The 25,398-nt window shown below is 44.1% G+C and overlaps 1 protein-coding gene across 4 annotated transcripts; it reads right to left on the bottom strand.

Annotated features, from left to right (window-relative positions):
* Positions 1-1,978: 1,978 nt before the first annotated feature.
* Positions 1,979-24,543, bottom strand: RANGAP1 (Ran GTPase activating protein 1). 4 transcript variants are annotated; one of them, XM_041416696.1, is made up of 18 exons: positions 24,366-24,540; positions 23,826-23,863; positions 21,723-21,862; positions 20,392-20,519; positions 19,404-19,463; positions 18,565-18,744; positions 17,601-17,735; positions 16,275-16,433; positions 15,988-16,101; positions 14,397-14,496; positions 13,617-13,701; positions 13,075-13,225; positions 12,486-12,599; positions 12,062-12,164; positions 10,225-10,313; positions 8,285-8,406; positions 5,074-5,128; positions 1,979-3,042 (listed from the first exon to the last, which is right to left on the bottom strand). In XM_041416696.1, the coding sequence occupies exons 3-17, from the start codon at positions 21,832-21,834 to the stop codon at positions 5,116-5,118; spliced, it is 1,665 nt and encodes a 554-aa protein (XP_041272630.1). In that variant the 5' UTR covers positions 21,835-21,862; positions 23,826-23,863; positions 24,366-24,540; the 3' UTR covers positions 1,979-3,042; positions 5,074-5,115. The 4 variants fall into 4 exon arrangements, with proteins under 4 accessions (XP_041272630.1, XP_041272631.1, XP_041272628.1 ...); XM_041416694.1 differs by lacking the exon at positions 5,074-5,128 and having other exon boundaries at positions 2,266-3,042; positions 24,366-24,536; XM_041416695.1 differs by lacking the exons at positions 5,074-5,128; positions 24,366-24,540 and adding an exon at positions 24,068-24,247 and having other exon boundaries at positions 2,266-3,042.
* Positions 24,544-25,398: the final 855 nt, after the last annotated feature.

Here is a 25,398-nt window from a genome sequence, read left to right as displayed (position 1 = left end):
AGCAGCCTGGGATAATGGAAGTGTCCCTGCCCATAAGGGGAATGAGATGAGCTTTAATGTCTCTTCCACCCAAACCATTCTGGGATTCTGTGATTTAATGAAAAGACCAAATAATTAACTGATAGCATGATTTTGGAAAGTTTGATGAAATTGGATTTCCCATTTATGCTTTTTCTTCAGCACTTGTTGTATTTTAGGACCCAGAACCTCTGTTAGTTTCACAGGCTTGCAAGAAGTCAGAGGTGATGTTTTACAGCAAAGTTTCCTCCAAAGGTATTAATGAGCTTAAAGAATTCTACCCATCATTTTTTTCTTCTTTTGCTCCTGCTCATCCTACAGTCAGGAACATTAAATCTTTTTTTCTTGTGTTTCTTAGATTAATTTGCAATTCAGGTTTTCCAGCTCTATCACAGAGAAGCCCTTCTTACTCCAGCCTTGCTCTCCTGCTTGTCTTGCCCTTCCTAAAAGACTAATGAAATAACTGAGTGATGTAGTTTGGCTGCTGTTCAGCTGAACTCAGGGACACAAAGAGAGTGCAAGTGTTCCCAAATGAAAGGAAGAGAAAGGACCTTTAGATTATACAAATAATCATCATTAGCTGTCAGCTAATTTCTTTTGATGTCAGCACCTCAAATGATGTCAGCATCATTTCCTGTCAGCTGCTGGATCCAAGGGCTTCTTTCCTCAGGAAGGTGAATGAAACTGTGGAAGAGTGAGGGACTCTGACAGTTCTAACAAGCCAAAATTAATCTAAAATTATTTTGTTCTCATCCTCAAGAAAATGAGGCCATAAGAGAGGTGTTGCTGTCCAACAGAATACATCAGAACATCCTAACTCCTATTTGTCTGGAGCAAATCCTCAGCTGCAGTCTCAGAACTGTGGCTGACAATCTGAGCTGGAGCTTCCATTTTCCTCACCTGCTTGTGAGCTTTGCACCCACTACCCAGCACACTATAAAAGTTGTAGATGTGCAAAATCTCGGAGGGAGGACTCCACACAAAGCCAGGGTGCTCTGAGAGCAAGCACAGACACATTTTGGCAAGATGAGTGTTCTGGTTTGCTAAGCAGGCCACGTTTAAAAATATTGTTTTGCATATTTACAAAGGGCTAGTAGATATAAGCTAAAAAGCCCCAAATCCTGAAGAAGAGCAAGACTGACCGCACCAATTTGGAATCTGGCCAAAGCCCTAAATGCCATGTTGCTGTCATGAGTCTGTAACCCTCTGACCTTTATGAATGCAGGGGCAGTACAACCTTAGCAAGTCCACCGAGCTCTGCCTAACAGATCTGGCCCTTTGAGAACATTTATTTTCTCACAACCACTGCAAAATTCAATAACTACTCCATGCAGTTTGATAAGAGGCAGGGAAATAAAATCAGCATTTAAATGGTCAGAGCACCAAGTCACAGCTTTCCAGAGGGAAATCCAGCAAGACATGGGCTGGCCAAATCTTGGATGTCCATGAAGTCACACCAGAAAGACTTGTGATAAAGTTTTTAGTCCAATCATTCTTAATATTTACAGGTTCCTGTGAATTTTCCTGTGAATGCCTGCCTAGTTTTTTACCCAATGAGATGAAGTGCTTAAATTTACCTCATCCTGGGAATGTGGGACAGTAACAAGTTCAACGTTTGCCTCACACTACTTACAGATGAGTAGCAGCCTACTGCTAATAAGTGTTGGCACTGCTTTTCCTATTTAGACTGTGCTAGGAATTCAAAGATGCCTGGAGGGAAACGTGCTCCTCTGCCACTTTCCTGTTTGGACAGGAGCAGGAGACCACCAAGCAAAGAGAGGGGGCGCTGCAGAAACAAGGTTTGTGACTCGACAGCTTGGCTGGTCACTTCACTGGTGCCTCTCTCCTCACACAAACCAGGCTCCATTCCAATCCCATTTTGTGTTCCACTGCAAACTCTGCAATCACATAAAGCCGCAAAACAGGCTTCCAAAGCCCAGTGTAGGTTTTATAAATGATGTGGAGTTAATTTTTTATTTACATAACATTTCAGGCAATCGACATAAACATTTTTAAGTTGTGTGGAGGAATGTCATGGTGGCTCAAAGGCATGTATGGGCACATGGACAATCCTCCAGACAGATTTAGTGGCATCTGCTGCTACTTGTTCAGTGCAAGAGAAAAGCACCTTCTCTCCCTCTTTTTACATGTGCTTGGCTTTCAAACATGTGAACAGTGCACACAGGTCCAGTGTTTTGTCAAAGGGAAGAGAAAGGGACACATTCCACAGGAATTTCATGGATTGTATTAATTTCCAAACCAAGCCTATTTAATTAGGGTGAGAAGGAAAAGGGCAGGAAGAATAAATGACACAGGCAATGGCAAAAAAAAATTTACAATAAAATATGTTCGCTCCCTTAAGCAATGGCCACCAGGATCAGCCACACTACACAAATATTCCAAGCCACAGCAGAAGGGGAAAAGTACATTAAAATAAAAATCAGCCACACACTGCCTTTGACAACAGACTTGAAAGAAGAACCAAAGGGGATCACACCTCACCCCTCTGGCCCGGAGAAGGGCAGCAGCAGACGCACAGCTCCCTCTGGCACAGTGCTACATGCTATAAGGCAGGAGTCAAAGTCCAATAAAAGAAAATGCCAAACTGGGTTGATCCAGATGAGGGCTCTTCTGGGCCCTGTGTTAATCTTGGCACCCTTGCCAATGCAACCAAAATGGAGAACTCTTCAATTCATGCTGAGCTCACAGCAGTACAGACTTATTTTAGCGTAAGCACCTGCCCTACAGACCAGGGAATCACTTCAAGAGGAGTAGGAAGACAGTTCAGCAGGATTTGTTCGAGTTTATGAAAGCAGAAGGAAGGACAGATTTCCTACAGAGAAAAAAAAAGGACAGCATGTCTGTATGGGCTCTGGGATCCTCTCCCAGAATGCAGCTCCGAGTTCTCTGCTGCTGACAGTCCTGTGGGGAGGGAAGGGCTCATCTCCTGTCTCCTACAGCTGGTGGAGGGTCTGTAAGAGCATGTGGCGAGCAAACGAACAGGAGTCAAGGGCACGGTTGGGTCTGTGGAAAGAAGGGAGAGAGAGATTTAAAACACTGAATTTAAGAATGGCTTTGTGTCTGCCTTTGACTAAGCAAATAAACACTGTTTCCAATGCATTAGGTGTGTATGCCCTGTTATCTTTTCCAATACCATTCCATCACTGCTGCCCAGGTCACTGCTTCCCATTCAGAGCCTGCTGTAGAAAACTCTCTCTCCTGATAGTCCAAGTCAGGAAGACAGTGGCCAAGAATCAGAACATTTATTTCCATAACTACAAACAATCTGCTACTGACTTTTATCTCTGCAGCCCAGTGTCTCATTTTGGGTAGCATGATGGATGTGGAAACCCCCTTCCCTCTCTTCTGGCAATGGGTTTTTCCCATAAAGTTTCACTGTTTAGAGCCCCAAAACACAGGAGATGATCCTGTGAGCACTCCAATCTTTTTTCACCAAGTCATCTGCTAGCTATAATCAGATGGTGACTTTGGTCTCAGGATTTTTAAAGTCTTTAAAAGAGGCAGCATAACCTCCTGTTACACTTCCCTGAGGTTAAGTAACACCTGACTGGATTTGCTGGGCTCATGCTGTTTATGTTTTGCCTTTTTTTTTCTACATTTTCTGTATTCTTCACACATGTATTTGCAGCTCTGTGGTCTATTGTATTAACGACCAGTTTTCCCAGTACTTTTGCATGGCCTTTCCTTAAGCAGAAAGACAAAACAAATTCCAGAGCTCCAAGCCTCCATACTGTCTTGGTTCTTACCAAGGCTGAGAACAACTCTTCAAGATACATTTCATGGACAGAGCACAACTAGTGCTAAAGGAGGGGGCTCCAGAGAAGGGGCTTGACCTGGTGGGGAATTGCATCACCATTTGTTCTTCTAATTGGTGCTTCTTATCAATTATGCCAATTTCCTAAAACCTATAAAATGTACTCACCCCTGATGGGGGTGGACTTTTGGGGACATCTTTCCATAACTGCTTCTGCAGGTCTTCAGATAAAGATCACCTTTTGTATTACCTCCTTACTAAAATTATCTCGAGTTTCATTTCCAGGTTGGGAAAAAGGCAACAGGGCCACCTTTCAGGGTGCCTTACAAACAGCCCACAGAACATGCAGAATGTCACCTGAAAGGGCCCAAGACAGAGGCTGCAATAGTAAAATCAGATTTACACAGAATAATCTGCTCCCTGAAAATAAACCATGGAAATACACTCACAGCAGGGTTAACACGAGCCTAAATTTCTGTAACATTTCCAACGTGTCCCAGTAATGTATATTTCTGTTTCTGCAGGCTAATTGCTGGCTCAGCATCACTGAAACTTTTACCAGTCTCAATCCATCCATTAGGGAACTTCCTCCAAAGAATTTTAATCCAATGCTTTCCACTGTTCTGAGAATAGTAATCATTAAAATTTTACCTCTCTCCCCCCTCACTGCAGCACAATAACCTTTAACAATGAACAGCTGTAAAGCCTACTCAATCTAGGGAAAAAGGTGAGCTGAAATAAAGAGTGGAGTATCTAGGGAGGAGCAAGGAGTTCACCTCCAGGTGTAGAGCACACGACCAGTAGCTGCAGAGGTTGTTTGGTGCCTCGCTCCATGGCTGCTGCCATGAACAGAAGCACATCCTGGAGAAGACTCAACCATTTTATCCCCCCAAGAGCCATTCAGTGCCTCATATTGAACACAGTGTCACAGAATTACAGCTTGCAGTTGATCTTCACAGGGGCTGGGAGACACATTTCATCTTTGGAAGACCCAGCCCTGTTTGCCATGAGGGAGCTGCTTCCATCCAGGCAGCTGCCCATTTTTGGAAATAGAGAACCTGGACCACTGATGTTGATCACAGATCCCTCAGCCCCCTCTCCTGACACTAAGCCTCCTCTAGCAATAAAATCCCCTTATTTGCTGTGGAGTTACCTGCCTGGCCCTCTATGCTACAGACTGTTGGAAGAGACCAGTGATGTGATGCAATTCAACAGCAAAGAGCAATATAAAAAACAAAACAAAAAAAACCAAAAAACCAAACAAAGACAAATCCCATCACCTCCAGCAAGTCACAAGTGGGCAGGCAGACATCCACATACTTTCAGTATTTCCACCTAAAAAATTATGGGAAAGAAAGCACATGTGGATTCACAGCACCCTCTTGCGTCCAAAAAACCCAAATAAGGCTTGACAGCAAGCAGAGTAAGATGGATGCTGTTTACAGTCTGTATCCAAAATTCTGTAATTATTGACTAGAGAACACTGCCTACAACAACAAACTGTCACAAAAGGAAGGAGGTAAATGCCTGTTCCAGAAGCCTCCTTGCAGTGAAAGAAGCAGAGCTCTGGCCTAGGCAGCTACAAGAATTTTACAGCTCTAAAAGCCCAGAAGAGCTAACTGCAAACCAAAAGGAAAAAAAAACATAGAAAATACCACAAAAAATGCATATTAGTTTTCTGCAAATGAAGGAATCAAGGAATCATAGTTTGACAGAGCGTGATTAGATTTGTTGCAGAAACAGAGGCCAGATGAAGTTCTGAATATTACTAGGCTAACCAGGTAGAGGTTTAACTTCAGGTTTGCAACTATACTCTGGCTTAATTCCAAGAAGAGATAAGGGCTAGAGGCTAATTGAGAAGCTGTGTGTTGGTTTTGGCTGGGAAAATTTTCTTCACAGGAGGGGCTGTGTTTGGATTTGTGCTGGAAGCAGTGCTGCTAACACAGGGATGTTTCAGTCACTGCTGAGCAGGGCTCACAGAGCATCAAGGCACTTTGTTTCTCACCCTACCCCAGCAGCAAGCAGGCCTGGGGGCACAAGAATCCAGAGGGGACACAGCCAGGACAGCTGACCCCAGCTGTCCAAAGGGATAGCACATGGCATCATGCTTATCAGGTAAAGAAGAAGGAAGAAGCTAGCTATGATGGAGCTTTCCTGGAGATGATGGAAGTGATAAATTAATTCTTCATTTTGCTTTACTTGCAGATACAGCTTTTGCTTTACCTATTAACCCAGCTTCATGTCAATCCCCAAGTTTGCTCACTTTCAGTCTTCTCCTGCTCTTCCCCATCCCACTGGGGTGAGAGTAAATGGCTGTGAGGGCTTTGGTGGCAGCTGGGTGAAACCACACCAGGCTCTTTTAACTGGACTGTGGGGTTCTTGAACTGTTTACATTTACCCAGACACAGAGTTAAGAGCTGTTGTCCTTGTTCCCTAAAGGGGAAGCATTGCAAGAAAGGCCTATGTTCACATAAGAGACAGATTGCTTGTCTCTAGTGTGGACTTCATTACGCAGCACAGGACAAAAGCTTCCCTCTAAAAGCACAGCTTGCAACAAGTCTGTAAAGCAGAAAACTTCAGCTCCAAGCACTTCATAGCACCAGGGCCAGTGGAGGCTTGGATTAACACTGGCACACAGTACAGGAAGGCAGGAAGATCTGCCTTCCACTAAGAGAGGCTCCCAACTTCCACAGAGCCTATGAACAGCCTCATACTTCCATCAAGAGACTCTCCCTTCTTGTTCCTGTAGTGAAATGCTGGCTCTGGCTTCAATAGGGTTGTTGATGATGAATTCATGAAGACCAAAATTTTACTCATTATTTGGTCATATACAGCATCAGCTACAGCTTAAAAGTATTTATTAGGAAAAGCCTACATGCACATGTACAGGAAGAGGGGAGACAAGTGCCTTTTCTGAGCAAAATTTGTTAGGACACTTAGAATTAAGAGGCTACTCTGGGCATTGCTACCTGACATAAACAATTAGGACAGTCAAATGCCCTGAACCAAAGTCTTTCTCCTCTCTTCTCAGCTTCCAACAATTTAAATTCCATTTTGAGGGCTGGAGCTTGATCAATAAGCAAGGGTAAGGTAGCACTGCAGGAAACAGCAGAAATTCAGTGATTTTCTTGCTTAAACCTACAATGATTGAGCTGGAGGTATATTTGTTCAGTTGGTAAAGCACATGGTCACTGGCTTGTAAGTGCCTTAACCTGATCAACACAAAGAGAGGAGGCAGCAGGAAAAGTGTTCCACAAGAAGGGCCTCCAGCTAGCATTTGCACATGTGTAAACAAGATGCTTTATTTCCCAAAACTGACAGTAGCATGGTTGGTGTTTATGCAGCAGTGGTTTGTGTCCATATCAGTTTCGACAGCTTCAGCCACACCAATGCTTGGAAAAATTCTTTTCCCCCATCAGAACTGGCCAGTGTCCAAGCCCAGTAGAACCAAGACAGACAAGCAGTATTTGACTGCATTCCTACTGCCTACATTTCATATTGACCACAATTATCAAATGCCTCCACCTTTCACCAGCAAGGCATCCTAAGCAGCTGCTGCCAACCCATATATCATGAAATTCAGGAAGGCTTAAGCCTCATTCTGGAACCAGCTAAAAAGCTGCTCTCACCCTGCACAGCACATGGTCCATGCTGAGGCAGCCACCAAGCTCCAAATAGATTTCAGGCCTCTGCTGTTTCACCTGGAGTGACGAGTTTGGACTGCTTCCCCTCACACTGTTGAACAGCAGTATCAATGCTACTGCAAATCTATTTGGTGGGTGTTTTTTCCCCAAATCTCATCAATGCTAAAGTTGACACTGATTTAATTCAGGAGAGATATGGTTTCCGTAGCCATTTAAGGCATTAAAAAGCAAAAGCTGGTGGGGACAGGGGTTGGCTCTATACCTGTTGTGGAAGTAACAACATTCAGTACAGGCAGTCAGTAAAAGCAGCTTCAGTACTTATGCTCCCCATTCAGTTCTCAGAGAAATCACTAACTCTGTTGCTGTCACAGCAGGAAGTTCCACCATTAAAAACAAATCCAGTCTTTGTGTTTTGCAGTTTTCATCTGCTGGTGTTCAGTGTCACACAGCATGAGAACTCTGGCAGAGCTCTGCTGACCCTCTTAACTCTCAAGGAGGACTTGGAGGGCATAGTTAGATCCAGTGTATCCACAGCTCACTCATGCAGTGGCCAGAAACCCAGCAGGTTTCCTTAAGCTCAAAACAGCTCTTCCATGAGAGGCATTAGCAGTCTCTCCTTCAGAGCCACTTCCTTGCAAAGCCAACTTCCCACTTTTCACTCTTTAGGATTTTTAACTCTGAACCTCACATACTGCAGTAAACAAGATAAAATAGAGGCCCATTAAGCTATTAATGTTTCAGAACAGACATTTAGTGGCCCTTCACAACAGCTTACCCATAGCTATTAACCCTCAAAGAGTTGCACAAGCTCCCACAGAGAAGACTGCATGGCAAATACAATACTCACTTTGTAACAAAAGCTGAGAGAACTGGGGCCAGGGATTTAGGGAAATAATCCTGCTGGACCATATGGTTCAAGGTCATAAGAATACCATAGAGGCTTGGTACAGTTTTGATCTTCTCTTCACTCTGAGAAATGGACAAGAAATCAGACATCAGGCAACTGGGATTTGATTTAACCCACTGTAATTCCCAGACAAAGAATCCTCTGCTGAATGAAGTGCTCCCACACACTGCAGGACAGAAAGCTGGTCAGATCAAGTACAAGACAAAGGTAGCCAATTCCATAGCCTTCCAGCACCTGAAATGTATCAAGAACATTCTAGTACTTATCAACTGACAGTAGTACTAATAGGGAAAGGGAAGTAGTGAATCTGCAAGTGAAACAGCCAAATCTTCCCAGAGGCTGTGTCAGTGTTCTCCTGAGGAATTTTACCAGACTTCAGTCTGCAAAAAATTCAGCTGCCTTAATTTTTATTGTATTATTCTGTAGCTCATTTTTATACTACCTGCAGCTCTCTGACAGGCTCCCTCCAGCACCTGATGCAGGGTTCCCAGAACTGGTCCCACAGCTATGTACAAGATAAGGCCAACAGTCACCCCCTTGCTTACATGATGCATAAGTTATTCTTATTCCTAATGTAATGATGCCCCACGTGTTCTTACATTATTTTCATTTATTTCTCTACTGGCATTTCAACAAAACTCTCATTCTGCAGTCAGGACCCAGACCTGTGTTCCGCTGTATGACCTTCGAGTTCCAAGTATTAAGAATATCTGTTGCTCAGATCCTTCCAGCTACACAGGACTGAAAATGCAGTATGCACCTTCTCCACATGCAGGGGACTGGGGATGAATCAGGCACATCACAGATGCGAATCAGCAAGCTGATCTTCCTGGGCTTTATCACCAGTGCCACTTCCTGGCTTGAAAGAATTCTTCAGGAGCACAGGTTTGTGCTTTGTGCCTCATGCATTTTGCTATTTTCCATATGGGCAAGAGGTAGGTGGCAGTCCTCAAAACAGGCATTCTGCAGAACCAAATGTCACCTTGGGCTCCATTGACCTTTCTGGGAAGTGCTCAGTGCTGGTCCAGTATACAATGAATCCAGGGAGAGGCAAAACTGATTTTTAGGAGATTAAGTCATATCCATGCATGTCGACAAGGGTCTGAATGCCAAGTTGGATACTACCAGAAGGACTTAAACCTGTTTAATTGCAGGCTGCTATAACAGATTTATGGCATTTCTGTAGTTTGGAATTGTCTTAGTCCAAGTTTATATTCTCAGCTTCCAGGTCTTGAGGCAGTGAGAAACTAACTCTTGTAGCACAAGCAGGCAAAGATGTTAAAGGATTTGCAGAGAATCATTCCACAGTCACCATTAGTAGCTTTATTTTCAGTCACCTCACTGAAAATAAAGCTACTAATTCTATGAAAATCACAGGCTTCCTACTGACCCTCCATCTTCTCACAATAAGTTTATTCCTTGCAACTAATCACTTAACACTAGCATTTGGCAAAGAGTCTCCAAAGCATGAAGTGGAATGCCATTGATCTGGCACGAGTAGATGATACATATTTTTGAGACACGCTCTCAAGAAATGCCCTAAAGGACTCCAGTAACTAATAACATTGACATGGCTTTCATAGGCACTATAGCCCAGCAGCAGCATTATTGCCCTGGCTGAGCCTCCCTACCTTCAGGGAATGACTGAGAATACAGAGCACATTGAGCAGGAGATGTACAAAAAGGCGACACATCCTTCATCCTAATGCAACCTTGTAATTTGCAGTTTCTGCTGGACCTGCAGACTTCCATTGTCCCTGGGCATCAGGCATGCACAGGCACCCAGCTGCTTCCATGGCAACATAATTACCCAAAATCCTGCCAGTCTGGCCTTCAACAGCCTAAACAGAACATGACTTAACTCTTTCCTGCTTCCTCACCTTAAGTAGTCCCATGTGGACCAAGAGGTTTGAGATGAATGCATCTGAATTAAATGTGGCAGAACTGAAGGCTTTTTTCATCAAGGCATCTAAAAAGAGATAAGCACATTAGTGTAATGAACACAGAAAAAGGACATTTATGGATTGTAAGATTGTAAGAAACTCAGCTGTTAAATCAGTTTTGTGATATAGTATCTGTTAGGATTTCATTTGCCTCTGTAGCTATAAGCTCTGAAACATTAAGACAGGTAAAACCCCTTAAGTATAAAGGAGAAAAAACAAAATTTAAAACATCCAGCAAAACACACAAAGCCCACATGAGAATTCCCACACTGCCAAGCTTCAGATGCAATACACCCCAGTCCTATGAACCACCAAGCAGATGCTCTGCTCAGTGCATTTCAGCATGCATGCTATGAGTATACATGCATATAAACATGCATACAAACGAGCAGATGAGCTAGAGCTCATCAAGAGGCAGAGCCTGACTTCTTAAAGGCCAGCAACAATTCACCTTTTAAATGAAACCACAACGAATGAGAGAACACAATGAGAAAGTTTGTCAGCTGTTTTCTGGGCTCCCTCAGGACCAATACTATGCCACAAACAATGGGCAAACCAATGCTTTAACCTCTCATGTATACAAGGTGGCAAGGCAACCCATTTTTGACCTCTGACAATTCTGTCTGGGCTCCCTCAGGACCAATACTATGCCACAAACAATGGGCAAACCAATGCTTTAACCTCTCATGTATACAAGGTGGCAATTCTGTTTCTTAGAATGGGCAGAATTCACTAGAGTGGCTGTAGAACAGTGCCAGACATTAACCAGGGCCCTACTGTCAGCTGATGGCTGCTTTAATGGAAGGAAAGTAACTGCCAGGTTCTACCTGTCCTGAAGAAGCAGGGATAAAGATAAACATGTTAACAAACACACTCGGGACAACAGTAATATCCTTTGTTCCATTTTTTACTGGAGACAACTCATAACAGGCAGGAGCCAAGGTGCACTAGCTCAGTGAGGTGCCAAATGACTGTTTTTCACTGATTCAACCCATAACCAACTGCAAGAGCTACTGTGCTGTTTGTAAAACAACAGTTTCACCACATCTATAAAGCCCAAACTAGGGAAAAGCACAGTACACCACTTTAAGTGGTCTTCAAAATAACTGATCCAATTCTTTTACACAATAATGATGGGTAGCTCATGTGTGGGAGAACTGAACTGCTGGGGGATTCAAAAAAGATGAAAGACAGTGGTCAGATGCCCAGGATTGTTTGGAAATGCCTATTTCCAAGCAAAACCATGAAGGGATATACTAGTAGTCCACACACTAATCAGAGCTAACCCAAACTACTACTCCACTATAGTGTGAGAAGTGGTCCCTTCTTTGAACATTGGTTTCTGTCTTGCCCCATGCTGGAAATCTCTGCTTCCTGAAGAAATTAAAGATAAGAGACATCAACTAGGAGGTCTCTCTTTACAACCTCATAACACTACACTAGGGAGGCTACTTCCTGCAAACCACTTTTTAAATAAACAGCCTTGGAAAGGTAACTGGCCTTAGAACACAGAACTACTGGCTATGGACTGCCCAGCATCAAGGAGATGCAGCAGTAAAGGCAGCATTGGGCCACTGCAACAGAGACAGGCTTTGGCAGCACAGAATATAGCCAGGTTCAAAATTAATCTTCCACTCTACACAACAGCAGAGCACAGCTTGGCACTCTTATCTGCCAGGGACAAAAAGGCCCAATGAACTGGCTCACAGGGGCCTTGTCCACCTTGCAGTGGTGTCTATGGCACTGAACACAAAGTGAAGAAAGGCCCAATCACCTGTTGTTTCATGCACTGCTGTTTTCACTGGGGCCTCATCTTTGAAGACTGAGGATATCCTTAGGAGGGTTGCAACTACTTTCTCTACATCAGATGTATCTGTCTGAAAGAGAAAAAAAAAATAGAGATCAGTTAACTGCTAGACAGCTACACCACATGGGTCTCTGCTAGGGCTGTGCAAAGAATTAGTCTTCAGCTGACTGACATCAGTTTTGCCTTGGCCATATCACAAGGCACAAGCAACACAAACACAATTATTTTATGTAGAAGCTCTGATGCCAGTTTAAGCATTAGCTGCATCATCTGCTTCCGTAAGATTCTTTGGGATCACTGGAGAAAAAGATGCAAATTTAGGTCAAGTTATCATCTCTGGCAATTAATTTTGAGAGAAAAATCAAGCCCAGACAAGCACCAGCTCACCTACCTGCTGAGCTATCAGCACAGAGCACTTTGGTCCTAGTCGCAGCAGCTTCTCTGGTGATGGGAAAGCAAGGAACGTGGCAACATCCACAGGAGGAGATGGCACTGGAGTCGAAGCCTGAAACAGGTGGAATCCATCTCAACTTTATTCTTGGAAGTAAATCAATTGGTTCAGCAAAAGCAGATGGGACAGCTCAGGGCACAGCTATACCAGGCCAGAACCTGTTCTGCCTGAAAACAGCCTGAGGCTGACCCAAGCCCAGAGCTGAAGTGGCCAGGATCGGCCAGCACGAGGGCACGGCACTGCACGTACAAGGAACCCACCACTTCTGAACATGGAAGACTTCTGCCACCCATGTGCTGCTACAACCACTACTCAGTGTTCCCTCCACACACGTGTACAACATGCCCACTTTAACCAAACACATTTTCCAACCAATCCATTTCATCTCCTGAATAGTGGTACAAAAGTGCCAGCCCATGCAGGAATGTGACTGCCTGTCAGCACTTCAAGTTCAGACCCCACAATCTCATTTCCTCCTTTACTCTTCTCTAGCTGATGAAACCAAAAATCCATCTGGCAGAAAGCTTACCTGTGAATCAATTATCTTCTTAGGAGTCAGTGATTCCTGTTCTTCTGCTCCTCTCTCCTTCAGCTGTTGCTGTTCCTCCTCCTCTTCATCCTCCTCATCTTCATCTTCCTCCTCCTCCTCCTCATCATCATCCTCCTCCCCTTCATCATCACTAAGGTTAGAATGTTACACATTCCATTAATTACACACCTGGAACTCCCGTACATTGGAACTCAATTTTTCAAGATCAAAAGAGCAGCCTCTCCTCAAAGTCCTACTGCAAGAAGCACATCCCACCTACAACATACCAAGAGGACACTCAGACATCAGTCACCCAGCTGAGAACAGCAAGAAAAGATCAACAAACACAATCAGTTACTTATGCTGAGGTAAGTCCATCAAGGAAAACAAGACAAGTTTAAGACATCTTTGGCTGTGCTCCACACTCAGAACAACATCCACCACCAATGAGAGAGTTCTTATTTTAAGATGAGATAGGTCAATGGAAGTGTAGATTAAAATTGTCAGAAAACATCTGATTTAAACTCTGGTACCATGCCTACCTCAAAGATCCTAGCACTGATGCCATATTGAAGCCTTCCAGGATCTCATGGAGCTGCTCACACACCTCTTCTCCCAGACAGTTACCTAGGTTGACAGAGGAAACAGTAGACTTAACAGATGCACACAAGTTTGTTCTTGAGGACTTAGCTGTACTTTCTTGTCTATCTCTTGTTTCTGAAACCAAACACATGTCATTTTTGCACAACACCTTAGAGGCAGCAACACAAACTGCACTTATCAAACAGTTGTTAAACAAATTTCAGCAGCATTACACAATGGTTGGAGATGAAAATCCCCTAATGCTTCAGAGTTTGAGAGACTTGCTGTTATTTCTCTAAATAGCTCTTGTTCTTAGTGATTCTAAAACAAGGACACACAGCACAGCACCAGTGAAATGCAGTGACCCAAAGTATGAACAGAAAAAGCCAACAAAGTCAAAGTTCTCACACTCTTCTGCAGAGCTACACACAAAGGTTTTTGTTTACCTGTATGAAGTATCTGAGATAGAACTGAATAATTAAGAGTTTTACTGAAAACAGGTATAGGTATCAGCTTAATCTCTGCACCTTCTCAGGTGTACCAAAAGTGCTTCCCAATTAACTCAGTTCATGGTTCAAAAATTCATTTCCTGCCCCAAGGTCATGCAAGTTCAGCTACTGAGTACTGTTTCTCATATGCTGACAATTGCAAGAATAGAATATATGGATCTGTCAACATTCTTCCTAGTGTTTCTCATTGGAATCAAACTATACATACTTTGATCTAGCAAACCTACATACCATTGAGATCCAACTTCTCCAACTCTGTCTTATCTTCAATAGCTTCAGCAACAGTCAGAGCAGCATCTCGCTTGATCTCACAGAAAGACAAATTCAGTTCCTAAAAATGCAGAAGAACATTTTGTCTGCAGAATTCCTATTAAGATCTATCATATCCATAAATTTCATGTCCTCACAAGTGTCCTGGAAAGACTTCCATTTGAAGAGGCTCCTAGCAAAAAAAAAGTGCTATTAATTGAAAATAAAGCCTGATATACTTCTACCTCATATACTTGAAAGGGGAATTTTGAAATATACTGGTGGTAAAGGGCAGCACTATTAAAGGTGGCAATTTTAAAATACCTAGAAATCACTGCTCACCTAAAAGGTAGCAGACATTTCAGTCCTTAGCAGTCACCTGACTGGAGATCTTCACTTATCAAGGGGCTCAAGAGCACTCCAAAACTCCCACTCTGGTAAGTCTAACAGAAGAAGGGCAGCTACTGTACTAAACAGATTGCACATTTCCTTTGACACCTCAATTGCAAGTTAAGGCCTTAAAAAAAAAAAAAGCCATGAGTGGTATTACTTCTGACAGACCCAGCCAGCAGAGAAACCATGTGGACTAGTAAGAGTGAAGTAATTCAACAGCCAGACACCATCCCCCACCATTCCACACTGTGCTCAATCAAACTCTTCCTGAGAAGGGATTGAATATTAACAGGAGAAGGGAAGCAGTCCTTGAACAGAATGAATCAGCTGCAATTGCTTCATGCTACCTTCCCTTAACCATTTCTGCTCTGGAAAAAAAATGACAACTTCTGTCTGTTCATCTCAATATCCCATAACTTAAGTTTGCTTGGGAGATTCAGATGAGTTCCAGCAGAATGAGCAGAAGCCCAAGCAAGGGATCACACACCACAAAGAACTTACTCCTTTCTATACCAGGTTCATACACACAAATAGGTATCAGGTTAATTTTTGTCTCTGACTGCAAGATTAGGAATCACACATTCAGCATCTGTCTCAGGGTAGTTATGACTCATGGCAGGTGTTTCTAAAGATCCTAGCTTGCTTATGTCATCAATTTGACTTCAGCCTATCCAGAATGTCGTCAGATTCAAGTCCTGTGCAAATACCGATGTAGGAGGCTATGGTATTGCCAAAAAACTAAAAATACTCAGACCCTTGACTGATGTTCTAACAGAGAAAAAGCATTAACTGTATGAGCTATGAAATGCTGAAAAGACAAGCTGCTCATGAAGTCCCCTTCATGTCAGCCCCCACTCCTGAAGCTCTGGAAAGTTCTAACCGCAGGTACTTCCATTATCAGATTTCTTGAGTAGCACTTGCTGAGTTGAGCCAACAGCTGCAAAAACATCAAGCAAAGACTAAACAGATCACTGGTACACCTCCACAGAGCACAGCCCTCACTGGATGGTGGGATGCCACTGACCTATAGCACAGCTTGTTGGATTCAGTTGTGAGCACAGAGCCTGCATGGGACTGAATTCTATCTTAAAGTTATCAGTAGCAGTAGGAGAACAAACAGAAAAACATGAAATGGAAAACGTGACATTTTTCCAAAGAGCTGAACAGCAAGCAGACATACCTTTAATTTATGAAGCCCTTCTTTAACAGCATCAGCAATAGCAACAGCACCCTTGGAACGCACCAGGCAGTCCCCAAAGTTGATCACTTCAATCTGACGAAGCGCCTTCAGAGTCTGCAGAGCAAGACAGCACAGATTTGAAAGTGATCATGCAGGTAAGTGAGCATCCTATTACTTCTGGAATGTCATCCTTCCTATTGCAACGTGACATGGTTCCACCAACCCAAAGGTGCTAATGCCAACCAGACTGGAGACAAAACCCAAAATAACTGCAGAAAACAACTCACGTCTGCCATGGCCACAGCTCCTTTCTCTGTGAAGGTGTTGTCATTCAAGTTTATAACCTTAAGCAGTGGGTTGATAGCAAAGGCCTGTGCCAGTGCTGTTATGCCAGGATGGTTGATTCCATTCTGTGGCATATGAACCTCTTCTAGAGTCCCAATGATCTGGGAAAGGACAGAGACAAAAAAAAGCTTTTAGAAAGTATTCAGCTTCAATTGAACTTCAGCTCAAGAATATGCTGCTCCACTCTTAGGATTTAGATTAAATTGTTTTGAGTTTCAAAACTCCATTGTTCTTCTACAGTGAATTATTGACCAGCAATTCTATATCAAATCTAAGTGAAATCACAGATGCATGGCAAGTGTCAGATAAATACAAAGCCCTGATTCAGAGACACAAGTATCATTGTCCTATATGCCTACTCTAAATAACTTAACTGTTCTTTTCCTGTGGTTCAAGAACACTGAAATAGACCACACATCACTTTAATTTTCTAATTAAAACCTACATTTTGTCCTGACCTGAGAAGCAAACATGTAAGAAACCTAGTACAAATACTGTTGATGGACTAAACAGCATGTCACATAATGCAGTAATTAACTCCCTTTTGGTAGTGCCATCTTGATTCTCCACGAATCACATTGTTATACAATTCTATTATTTAAAAAAATCTTTATTTTGTCATGATTACTGATTAATCAAAATCACATCTAGGCAGTTCTTTACGAAAAAAGTCAACTTGTAACCTGCAATATCATTGCCAATATACCTGACAATATGCACTGTAATTCAGAAGTCACTTTTAGCAACAGCTGAGGTCTGAAAAGAGAATTAGGTGGCCCCAATCACAGTGAACTGCCTTCCTCCCACAAAAGTGCAAGTGGGCCAGTGACAGCTAGAGAAAGCCAGGCAACATTTCTAGCTCTGACCAGATGATCCTAGCAAAAACACCAGGCTGCTTTTGCCAGATGACTGAGCAAGCAGCACTCATGAGAACAAGCTGGGATACCCAGCCCAGTGCCAGTCAACAACCATAGCATAGAGAAAGGAAAAGGAACAGGACTATTACATTACTCAGGAGATGACTATTTCTCCCTCAGGTAACTACTTTACACAGCAACTAGCTATGTGTTTGGAAATTTAGGTCATAAAAACACTCAGTCAGCAACTCTAATTCCTCTTGTTGAAGACTCCAGTTTTAGCAGCAAGAAACATTGTGACTTTAGTGAACAGACCACCAGCTCCTGCCTTCTGGCTGAGGCAAACTCTCTGTGCACTGAGTCATACCTTACTCCAATTTGCTGTCAAAGCAGCTCTGGTTTGATACTCACCCCGAAGGCTTCAGCCAGGGCAGTGGCACCATCATTCTCCAGACGATTTCTGCCAGCCACAAATATTTTTAAAGCAAGAGGCTTGCCCTGGGCACTTGATTTCCTGTGACACTCTTTCAGAGCAGCTGCCAATATCTAAAGATAAAACAAGCAGTTTATACTCCCCCAGCATATGACTCTACAGGAATCTGTGCTTTGTAGATCCACCTCTTGAGAAATACTTTGGGCATCACTGACACTTACCTGCTTCTACAAGAGGGTATACAATAAAACTCTACCTGCAACACTTGCACACTGGTCTCAGGCAAGAATTGATAATTTTGCAACACTAAAACACACAGAGCCATCAAGTACATTTTGCTTCTAATCAGGCAAGCTTATATGGGCAGGAAGTTGACCATGAGCTACCAATACTCACTTGAAGCAAAGGAATTCTACTGGGCTGCCCTGGGAAAAAGCACCCACAGAAGGTCAGATCCTTCTCCACTTAGCCTTGTGAAATTCATCCTGTGAAAAGCACAGTATCCAGGCTCCCACATGGATTTACTGGGGCAAGTCCAGCAAAGTGTACCGAGGACAACTGAAGAACTGGAGAATTTTACTCACTAGGATAATACTGACCCCTGAGATTATTAAGTCTGTAGAAGAAAAGCCTCTGGGAGACATATTAACCATGTGTAAAAATAGCCAGAAAAACAAGATAAGGAGAGAAGGTGGTATAAAGAAGACAGAGCCTTTATAAAGACAAAACTGCACCCAAAGTGCAGAGAAAACACCATTTTTACACAAACTCCTTTTTTTACTGTGAGGGATAGGCTATTCATAGAGCTTGTGAAGTGTCCATATTCAAAACCTGACTAGACCAAGCTTGAAGAACCCGGCGTACTTGCAGTTGCCTTAAGCAGGGGAGTTGGCAATCAAAGATTGCTTCCAACTTCATTCCCAAAGAGGAGATAACCCTTACCTTGCCACCACCAATGCCCATGCCACAGTTATTGAGCTTGAGTTCCTGCAGAGTGTAGCATGCAGGGCTCTTCAGCAGAGCCTCAAAGCCACGCACACCGTCTGGCCCAAAGGCATTGTCACTCAGGTCCAACTCCACCAGCTGGGCTCCAGCAGCAATCAGTGCATCCCCCAAAGAGATCTGTAAGGAAACAGATGGCAGTGGGAGGGAGGGAATGGATTAACTTTCAGTGACAGCATCACTGCAGTGGCTAGGTATGACAGTGATGCTGCAAAAAAAAAAAAATTCCACTTTGAAGATCTGCAAAGCTGCATGAGGAAATAAAACTTCACCGCTACATCCAGAGAGAAAGTTGCACAAATTAAGCTAAAGATAACCATAAAGCAGTTACCAAGACATTATCCCATCCCTTTAGGTTAAATACTTTTCAAAGTGAATTTCCTGCTCTACACTGCTGAGGGAAATACTGTTTCCATCAATGCTGAGCTTGTGTTCTGGCTTCACAGGACTCGAGGAGACGAGGAGCTCTGTAATGCCTTAGAAGACACAGCCATACAATTTCTTTAGAAAGCTTAGCTCTCACTTTATCTGCTGGGTCATGAAGATGGTTTTTCCCAGTGAAGAGCACCTTCACATGGACTCACACTTAACCTTTAATCAACTCCTCTCCATCTCATACAAGAAGAGCAAAAGAGAACCACTCACCTATTCTGAGACATTTAGTGCTAACAGCACAGAGAAGGATCAGCTCTGAACAAAACACAGACTCCCACAAAAAGCATGACAGGTGAGAAAAGAGGTTATATTAGTCAGAAGTCTCAGATCTAGTTTTTACTTACCAAAGCAGGAGGGATCTCAGACCTTAGCCTTCCTGTGAACATGTCACTCCAATGACACCTCTAAAATAAGAAGCATACAGATAAATCCACTAAAATATTTAGGTCAACTCAGCTGTAACAAACATTTACACATACAAGATGCTTTATATCACTGGAGGCAACTTAATGCTGTCTCCCTTCCCTTGGGTTGTCATTTGATTGTACTAAAGAGCTGCAAGAACCAGTGTTACAATCACTTCACCTGAAAGGACAAAGTAAATGAAATTCACACTATAAATAAACATTATACAAGAATTCTTGTTTGTGATCAAGCTGGAATTATTTTCTGCTGAGAAAATTGCTACAAAAAAAAAAAAACAACAGGAAAAGAAGAATACATTAGCAATGCAGATTTTACTAAGGTATGAAGCACAACAATCTGAACTTACTGGAAAAGCCACACTTGGGTGATTAATGCATATCAATGTCTCATACCACTCTCCTTCAAGGGACAGTGTAGTGCCTCTAGTAGCACAGCATCCCCCTAACATTAGGCTAGAGCAGTAGTAGGAAAACATAGCTTGAGCAAAGATGAACCTCCTGTTGCATTTCCTCCATTATTTCCTCCCTACTCAGACATTCTCTGAAGATGCACTCTCCAGAAGATTTGACTCAGTTTTTCAGAGAACTTCATTTGAACTTAGTATTTTGTTGCCATGGCTTTGTTTACAGATGCTGCCTTCAACAGAGGCTCTTCCTCTCACAGCTTCCCAGCTTTAAGATTGGAAGCCTTCTACACAGGAAGTTAGGGATGCCAAAGGTATTCCCATTATCCCAAAGTCTCCAAGTTATGCTGTATTTTCATAAGATTGCTCCTCCCTCCTGGAAGAGCCACCAAGTAAGCTTCAGGGGTAACTCAAGGCAGGTTTCTGCAGGAAGAGCCTAGACAGGCCTTCAATACTTCCACATTATGTCTTCACCTTGACTACCCCTCACTTAAGAATCTCACCTTGAGCTCCCTTTTCTTCTCCAAGGCTTTGGCAATAACCTTTGCTGCCTCCACTCCCACTGTGTTGCCTTCCAGGCGCAAGGCTTCCAGGCCATCAAATTCCTCAATTTGTTTGATCACTTCTTCAGCTGCAAGAAGCAGATAATCTAGTTGGTCTTTTAACCATTGTCTTGGTTAACACAGTAACCCTCTGAGATCCATTAAAACTTGTTCAACCTCTAGCAAAAACAGCTAGAAAAAGACCTGAAACAGCAATGGGAACAGAGCTGAAGTGTCAGGTCACCAGAAAGAACACTCTCCATTCCCTACCTTGCCTTCTCAGGTTTTTTTTTTTTCTTGTTCTATTCTGATAGTCATCCTCCTATTTGCAAAAGTAAGTTTCTTTATTTCCCAAATAAAATTCTTCTGCCATTCAGCACATGCTTTAAAAGCTACAGTGTACGTCCCTGGAGAGGTGAAAGACAAAGTTAAAAGTTGATGGGCATTAATGTCACATCAACAGGAAAAATCTCCCACTGACTGGCAGAAGTAATGTTGGTTTAGCAAACACATCAGGGTGGAACAATTTAGCTCTACAGTAATCCTATGCAAGGCAAAGGGGAAAGCTGCAGTCTCTCCTGCCAATGGGAACTTGATATTGTTCCCATGCTCCAAGGCCCTTCCCATAGTTCAGTGCCTTTGAACTACTAAATCCATCTGTAAAAAAGCTCCACCTTCAGCATCAGCAAAAAGAAAAAGCTATATAGTATACATATAGTATATATGCTATATATGCTATGATTTGCTATATACTATAGCAAATAGCCTCTCTGAAAGTCATGCTGTTTTCCTTGCAGAAATGTTGATCTAATCCATACATTTTCTCCAGGTATTTCCATGAGCAGCCACTGTAAGACTTATTGTGAAACACACATACAGCAACAAGACAGAAAGAAAGTGAACTATTGCAGCAGGCTAACATATCACCCACTGCTCTGTGCAGGTCTTGTTCCAAGAGCTGTGATACTGCTGTTTTTAAAAGGAGCACTGACTTCTAATGCCCAGTAACTGTCAAAAGCACTTGGAGAGAACACCAAGAACAAAACCACTGCAAACCAGGCACCCAAACCCCAGTTACAGCAGCTGCAGCACTGCCAGGGCACCAGGTCAAAGCAGGGTACCAGAAGGGCAGGAAACATCCCTGCCAGAAGCAGCTGTAGCTGACAGACCCCTGCATCACAGGTATGCTATGACAATTTGGCACATCTTTCTGCAGGATTAGCAGAAAGTTTACCACAAGATCTGACAACTTCAGGGAGATGCTTTCAAAGCACAAGGGTATTTTCTCTTACCATCTTCAGCTGTGTTGAGTTTAAGGCTCTGGCCTTTGAAGCTCAACTGCCCACCACCTACTTTGGTTTTGGCAAGTGACTCTGCAAGCTTCGTGATGTCTTCTGATGCCATTTTCCCGTTTTTTTCCAAAAGTTAAGAACTGTCAATTAAAATAAACAGTCATCATAAAAACTCTCTAGCTACAATAGATAATCTATACAAATAACCATACTTATTTGAACACTAATGTGGATTTTGTTACTCAGATATCTAATTGAGTTTTCAATGTCATTACTACTTTTCCCCAGAGCTCAATTAAGACAGCTAAGCTAGATTAATATTCCAAAGCCAGCCAGTCAGTCAGATGGTGCTGATTCTTCCAACACTGACAATATACTTCATAAATAAACAGTAGGTAAAACTATGGATTAAGGCCACATTAAGACATTACTCTTTGTGCAAGATTAACAATTACAAAGCAATATTCCTCTCATTTCAACCTCCATCCTTTAATTATATGTGCTGCACGCTTCCCCTGCTCGCCAAAGCAAGCTAGAATGAACACAGTTGCTTTTCCTTTTCAGTTATATTCCCAGAAGTGCCCTTGTCAGCACAGTTCCAGAAGCACTGAGTTGCTGAAAACATTGTGTGTGCTGCATACAAAACTCTCCCAGCTTCCTGGGTGCTCGCTCCTTTCAGATGCTCCACACAAACAAACAGGATGATCTTACACCTACAATAAATTACTGAATCTACCCTTGAGGCCTAAGTTTGAAGCTAACCATGCCTGGTAGCATCTGCATAGCATTATTCAATGAATATTAATCACTGTCTGAAGGAACTGGCCTCCATCCACTGAGCAGGATAAACAGAGTACATTTCTTATCCCACTGCCTCTGCTGGGATAAAAGGCTACACACAACCAATGCTTAGAAACCACACACTTAGATTTCAGAAGTCATAAGGAATGAAGTTCCATTCCTGCAACAGAAAACTGGTTCCCTTCCACTCCTGTCTGATTAGAAGTGACCCCACACTCTCGTAGCTGTTTGAGGTCAACAGTGCTGGTTTTAAAATATCCCCTATACAAATGCTCCATATTTTCCTCCACATACTTTCCTCTGGATACCCATCTGTAAAGCCTCCAGCTTCCTCAGAGTATGACTTCTCTACAGAGGTCTCTAATTTTAATATTTCTTTTGGAAACAAGGGGTGACGATCTCCAAGGCTGAAGAACGTAACTTTTCTAGGATAACTATCCTCTCAAGGAGGTGCTGTCAGTAGAAAGAAACCTGATGCCTACTGAGGCTACCTGGAGCAGAGGCTAGACAGAGTTCAAGGAATAAAGTAGGTATTTACTGAAAGGCATTCAAAGGATACACCTTGGGCAGTACAAGAGCCTGGCCATGGCTCCACCCAAGATGGACACCCGGACACGAGTTTTCACACTTTTATAAGTTTTGGTCCATTTATATAATGAGGTTAATTGTCCAATTTCAGGTTGAGGTTATGAATTCCCATCCTCCCAGACTGCTCCCCTCAGTTTGCTGTTGTTTACACTTTTTGGGCCTGAAGCTGCAACAGTGCTCTTGGTTCCCAGGCTGGAAAAGGATTGCTTTGTCTGACTGCCCTGGGAAGAGAACTTGCTAACACTTTATACGAAGTTCAGAGTTACACACTAAGGCAGCAGTACAGAACTTGAAAAATATGAAAGCTAAAACGTAAGGCATCAAACCCACATAACTTACTCCATTCCTATCAGACCACCCAGATACCAAACTCATGGTTATTTCCAGCCTCTGCCAATCCAGCACTGAGAAGGAAGAAAAAGAGGACATCCTCCAAACCATGAAGGCTTCACCAGACAGGAACAGAAGTTAAAATCTGCAGAAGTTAGTCTGTCCACCTAGTTCAATTAACAACTTTACTCTTAAAATCAGTTCCATTCTACTATGATCATCTTCCTTACAGATGTTTACATCGTCCTGGCTTCTCTTTCCCTTGAATCTCCTTTGTCATTCTTCACTTTACACACAGACACCTAACCTCAACATACAAATCCAGCATCACATCCTGAAGCACGTTTTCTAGCACGTGTCAGCCACACCCAAATGTCAACCTACCAGAGGTCTCCTCACTGTCAATCCTTCCGCAGAGAAAGCTTTGGAGGGGGGGAAAAAAAAAAAAGGGAAGAGTCAGTCTGTTTGGCAAACACAACAAAGCTCTGAAAATGCCTAACGACAAGTTTCCTTTTCACTTAAGGGCTGTATGAAACTTTACGCTTCCTGAGGATCACAGAAGTCAGTTCAGACGAATACTTTAATTACCACACTTCTCCGACCCCAACAGCCAACACAGCGGCTACCTGCTGCTCGCCCAGCAACGGGGCGCCTGCCCGAGGCCCCCGCCAGCCTCCGAGCGCCGCTCGCTCCAGGGGTGACCCGGGGCTCCTCTCTTCCCCCGCCCCACGCAGCGGGGCCGCAGCCGCGGGCAGGGACCCGCGGCGGGACACGCGTGACGCGGCCCGAGCGGGGACCCCGCCGCGCCTGGGAGCGCCCCCCGCAGGCGGGGCCGAGGAGCGCGCCAGCCCGCGGGATCGCCGCCGCTCACGCGCGGCCCCGCCGCCGGCCGCTAACGGCAGCGGCTGCCGCCTCCCCCCTCACCTGCTCGGGGATGCCGCCGCCGGGGAAGGCGCGGGAGCCTCACGCCGCCGCCGCCGCCGCCGCGCCGGGGCCGCTGGGTGAGGGGCGGGCGGGGGAGGCGGAGGATTTGAACGCCGGCAGTTCTGCTCCCCGCTCCGGGATTGGCTGCTGCGTCGTGACGTAAAGGGACGCGCTCCATCGCCGCGCCGCAGCCGGTGTCGCCACGCCGGGCGTGGGCGGGGCTGCGGGGGCGTGCGCGGCGGCGGCCGCGGGGCACGCCGGGAGCTGTAGTCTTGTTCCTGCCCTGGGCTCCGGGTACTCCGGCGGCCTGAGCGGGGCCGTGCCCGGGCCGCGCTCACATCCCCCGTCCGTGAAGTGTCGCTGGGGCAGCTGCCGCAAGCCCGCAGGTGGGACACGAACACCTTCTGATGTGAAGCCTCGCCTAGATAATGTCTATGGAGTCTCCAGTTTGTACTCGCAGACCATTCTGCTAAGGAGGGCATTTCACAGAATCACAAAATCTGTTAGCTTGCAAAAGATCTCTGGGATCATCGAATCCAACCTATGAACAAACAATACCTTATCAACGAGAACATGGCACTGAGTGCCACATCCAGTCTTAAACACCTCCAGGGACGGTGACAACACCACCTCCCTGGGCAGCATGTCCCAATACCCAGTCACCCTTTCTGTGACTCAATTCTTCCTAATGGCCACCCTAAACCTCCTCTGGCACAGCATACGACTGTCATCTGTCGCTTTCACCCTGGAGTGCAAAGTCATTCCTGCTCCAGGATGGAAAAAAGCCTTGGTTTGTGTGACAGCCTTGTCTGCACATTGTGCGTGACGTTTTCTTCCTGAGTATGGAAACAAAAGCACATCGGATGAGTCTGGGCACAGAGCTGCCTGCTTCTGCATGGGTTTGCACAGCGCCTCTGTCCCTTCTCTGCACCCTACAGACACCAATGTAGGTTCCATTTCAGGTGGCAGATACCTGGAGAGATCGCTGTTGAGGAGGGCCATAGGTAGGATTTGTTCTGCTGTTTAGTCCCGA

Source organism: Onychostruthus taczanowskii, unplaced genomic scaffold, assembly GCF_017590055.1.
Source record: "Onychostruthus taczanowskii isolate IOZ18803 unplaced genomic scaffold, ASM1759005v1 scaffold53, whole genome shotgun sequence".
Lineage (NCBI taxonomy): Eukaryota > Metazoa > Chordata > Aves > Passeriformes > Passeridae > Onychostruthus > Onychostruthus taczanowskii.
The sequence above is the reverse complement of the archived record's forward strand: the minus strand, read 5'-3'. Positions and strand labels throughout refer to the sequence as shown.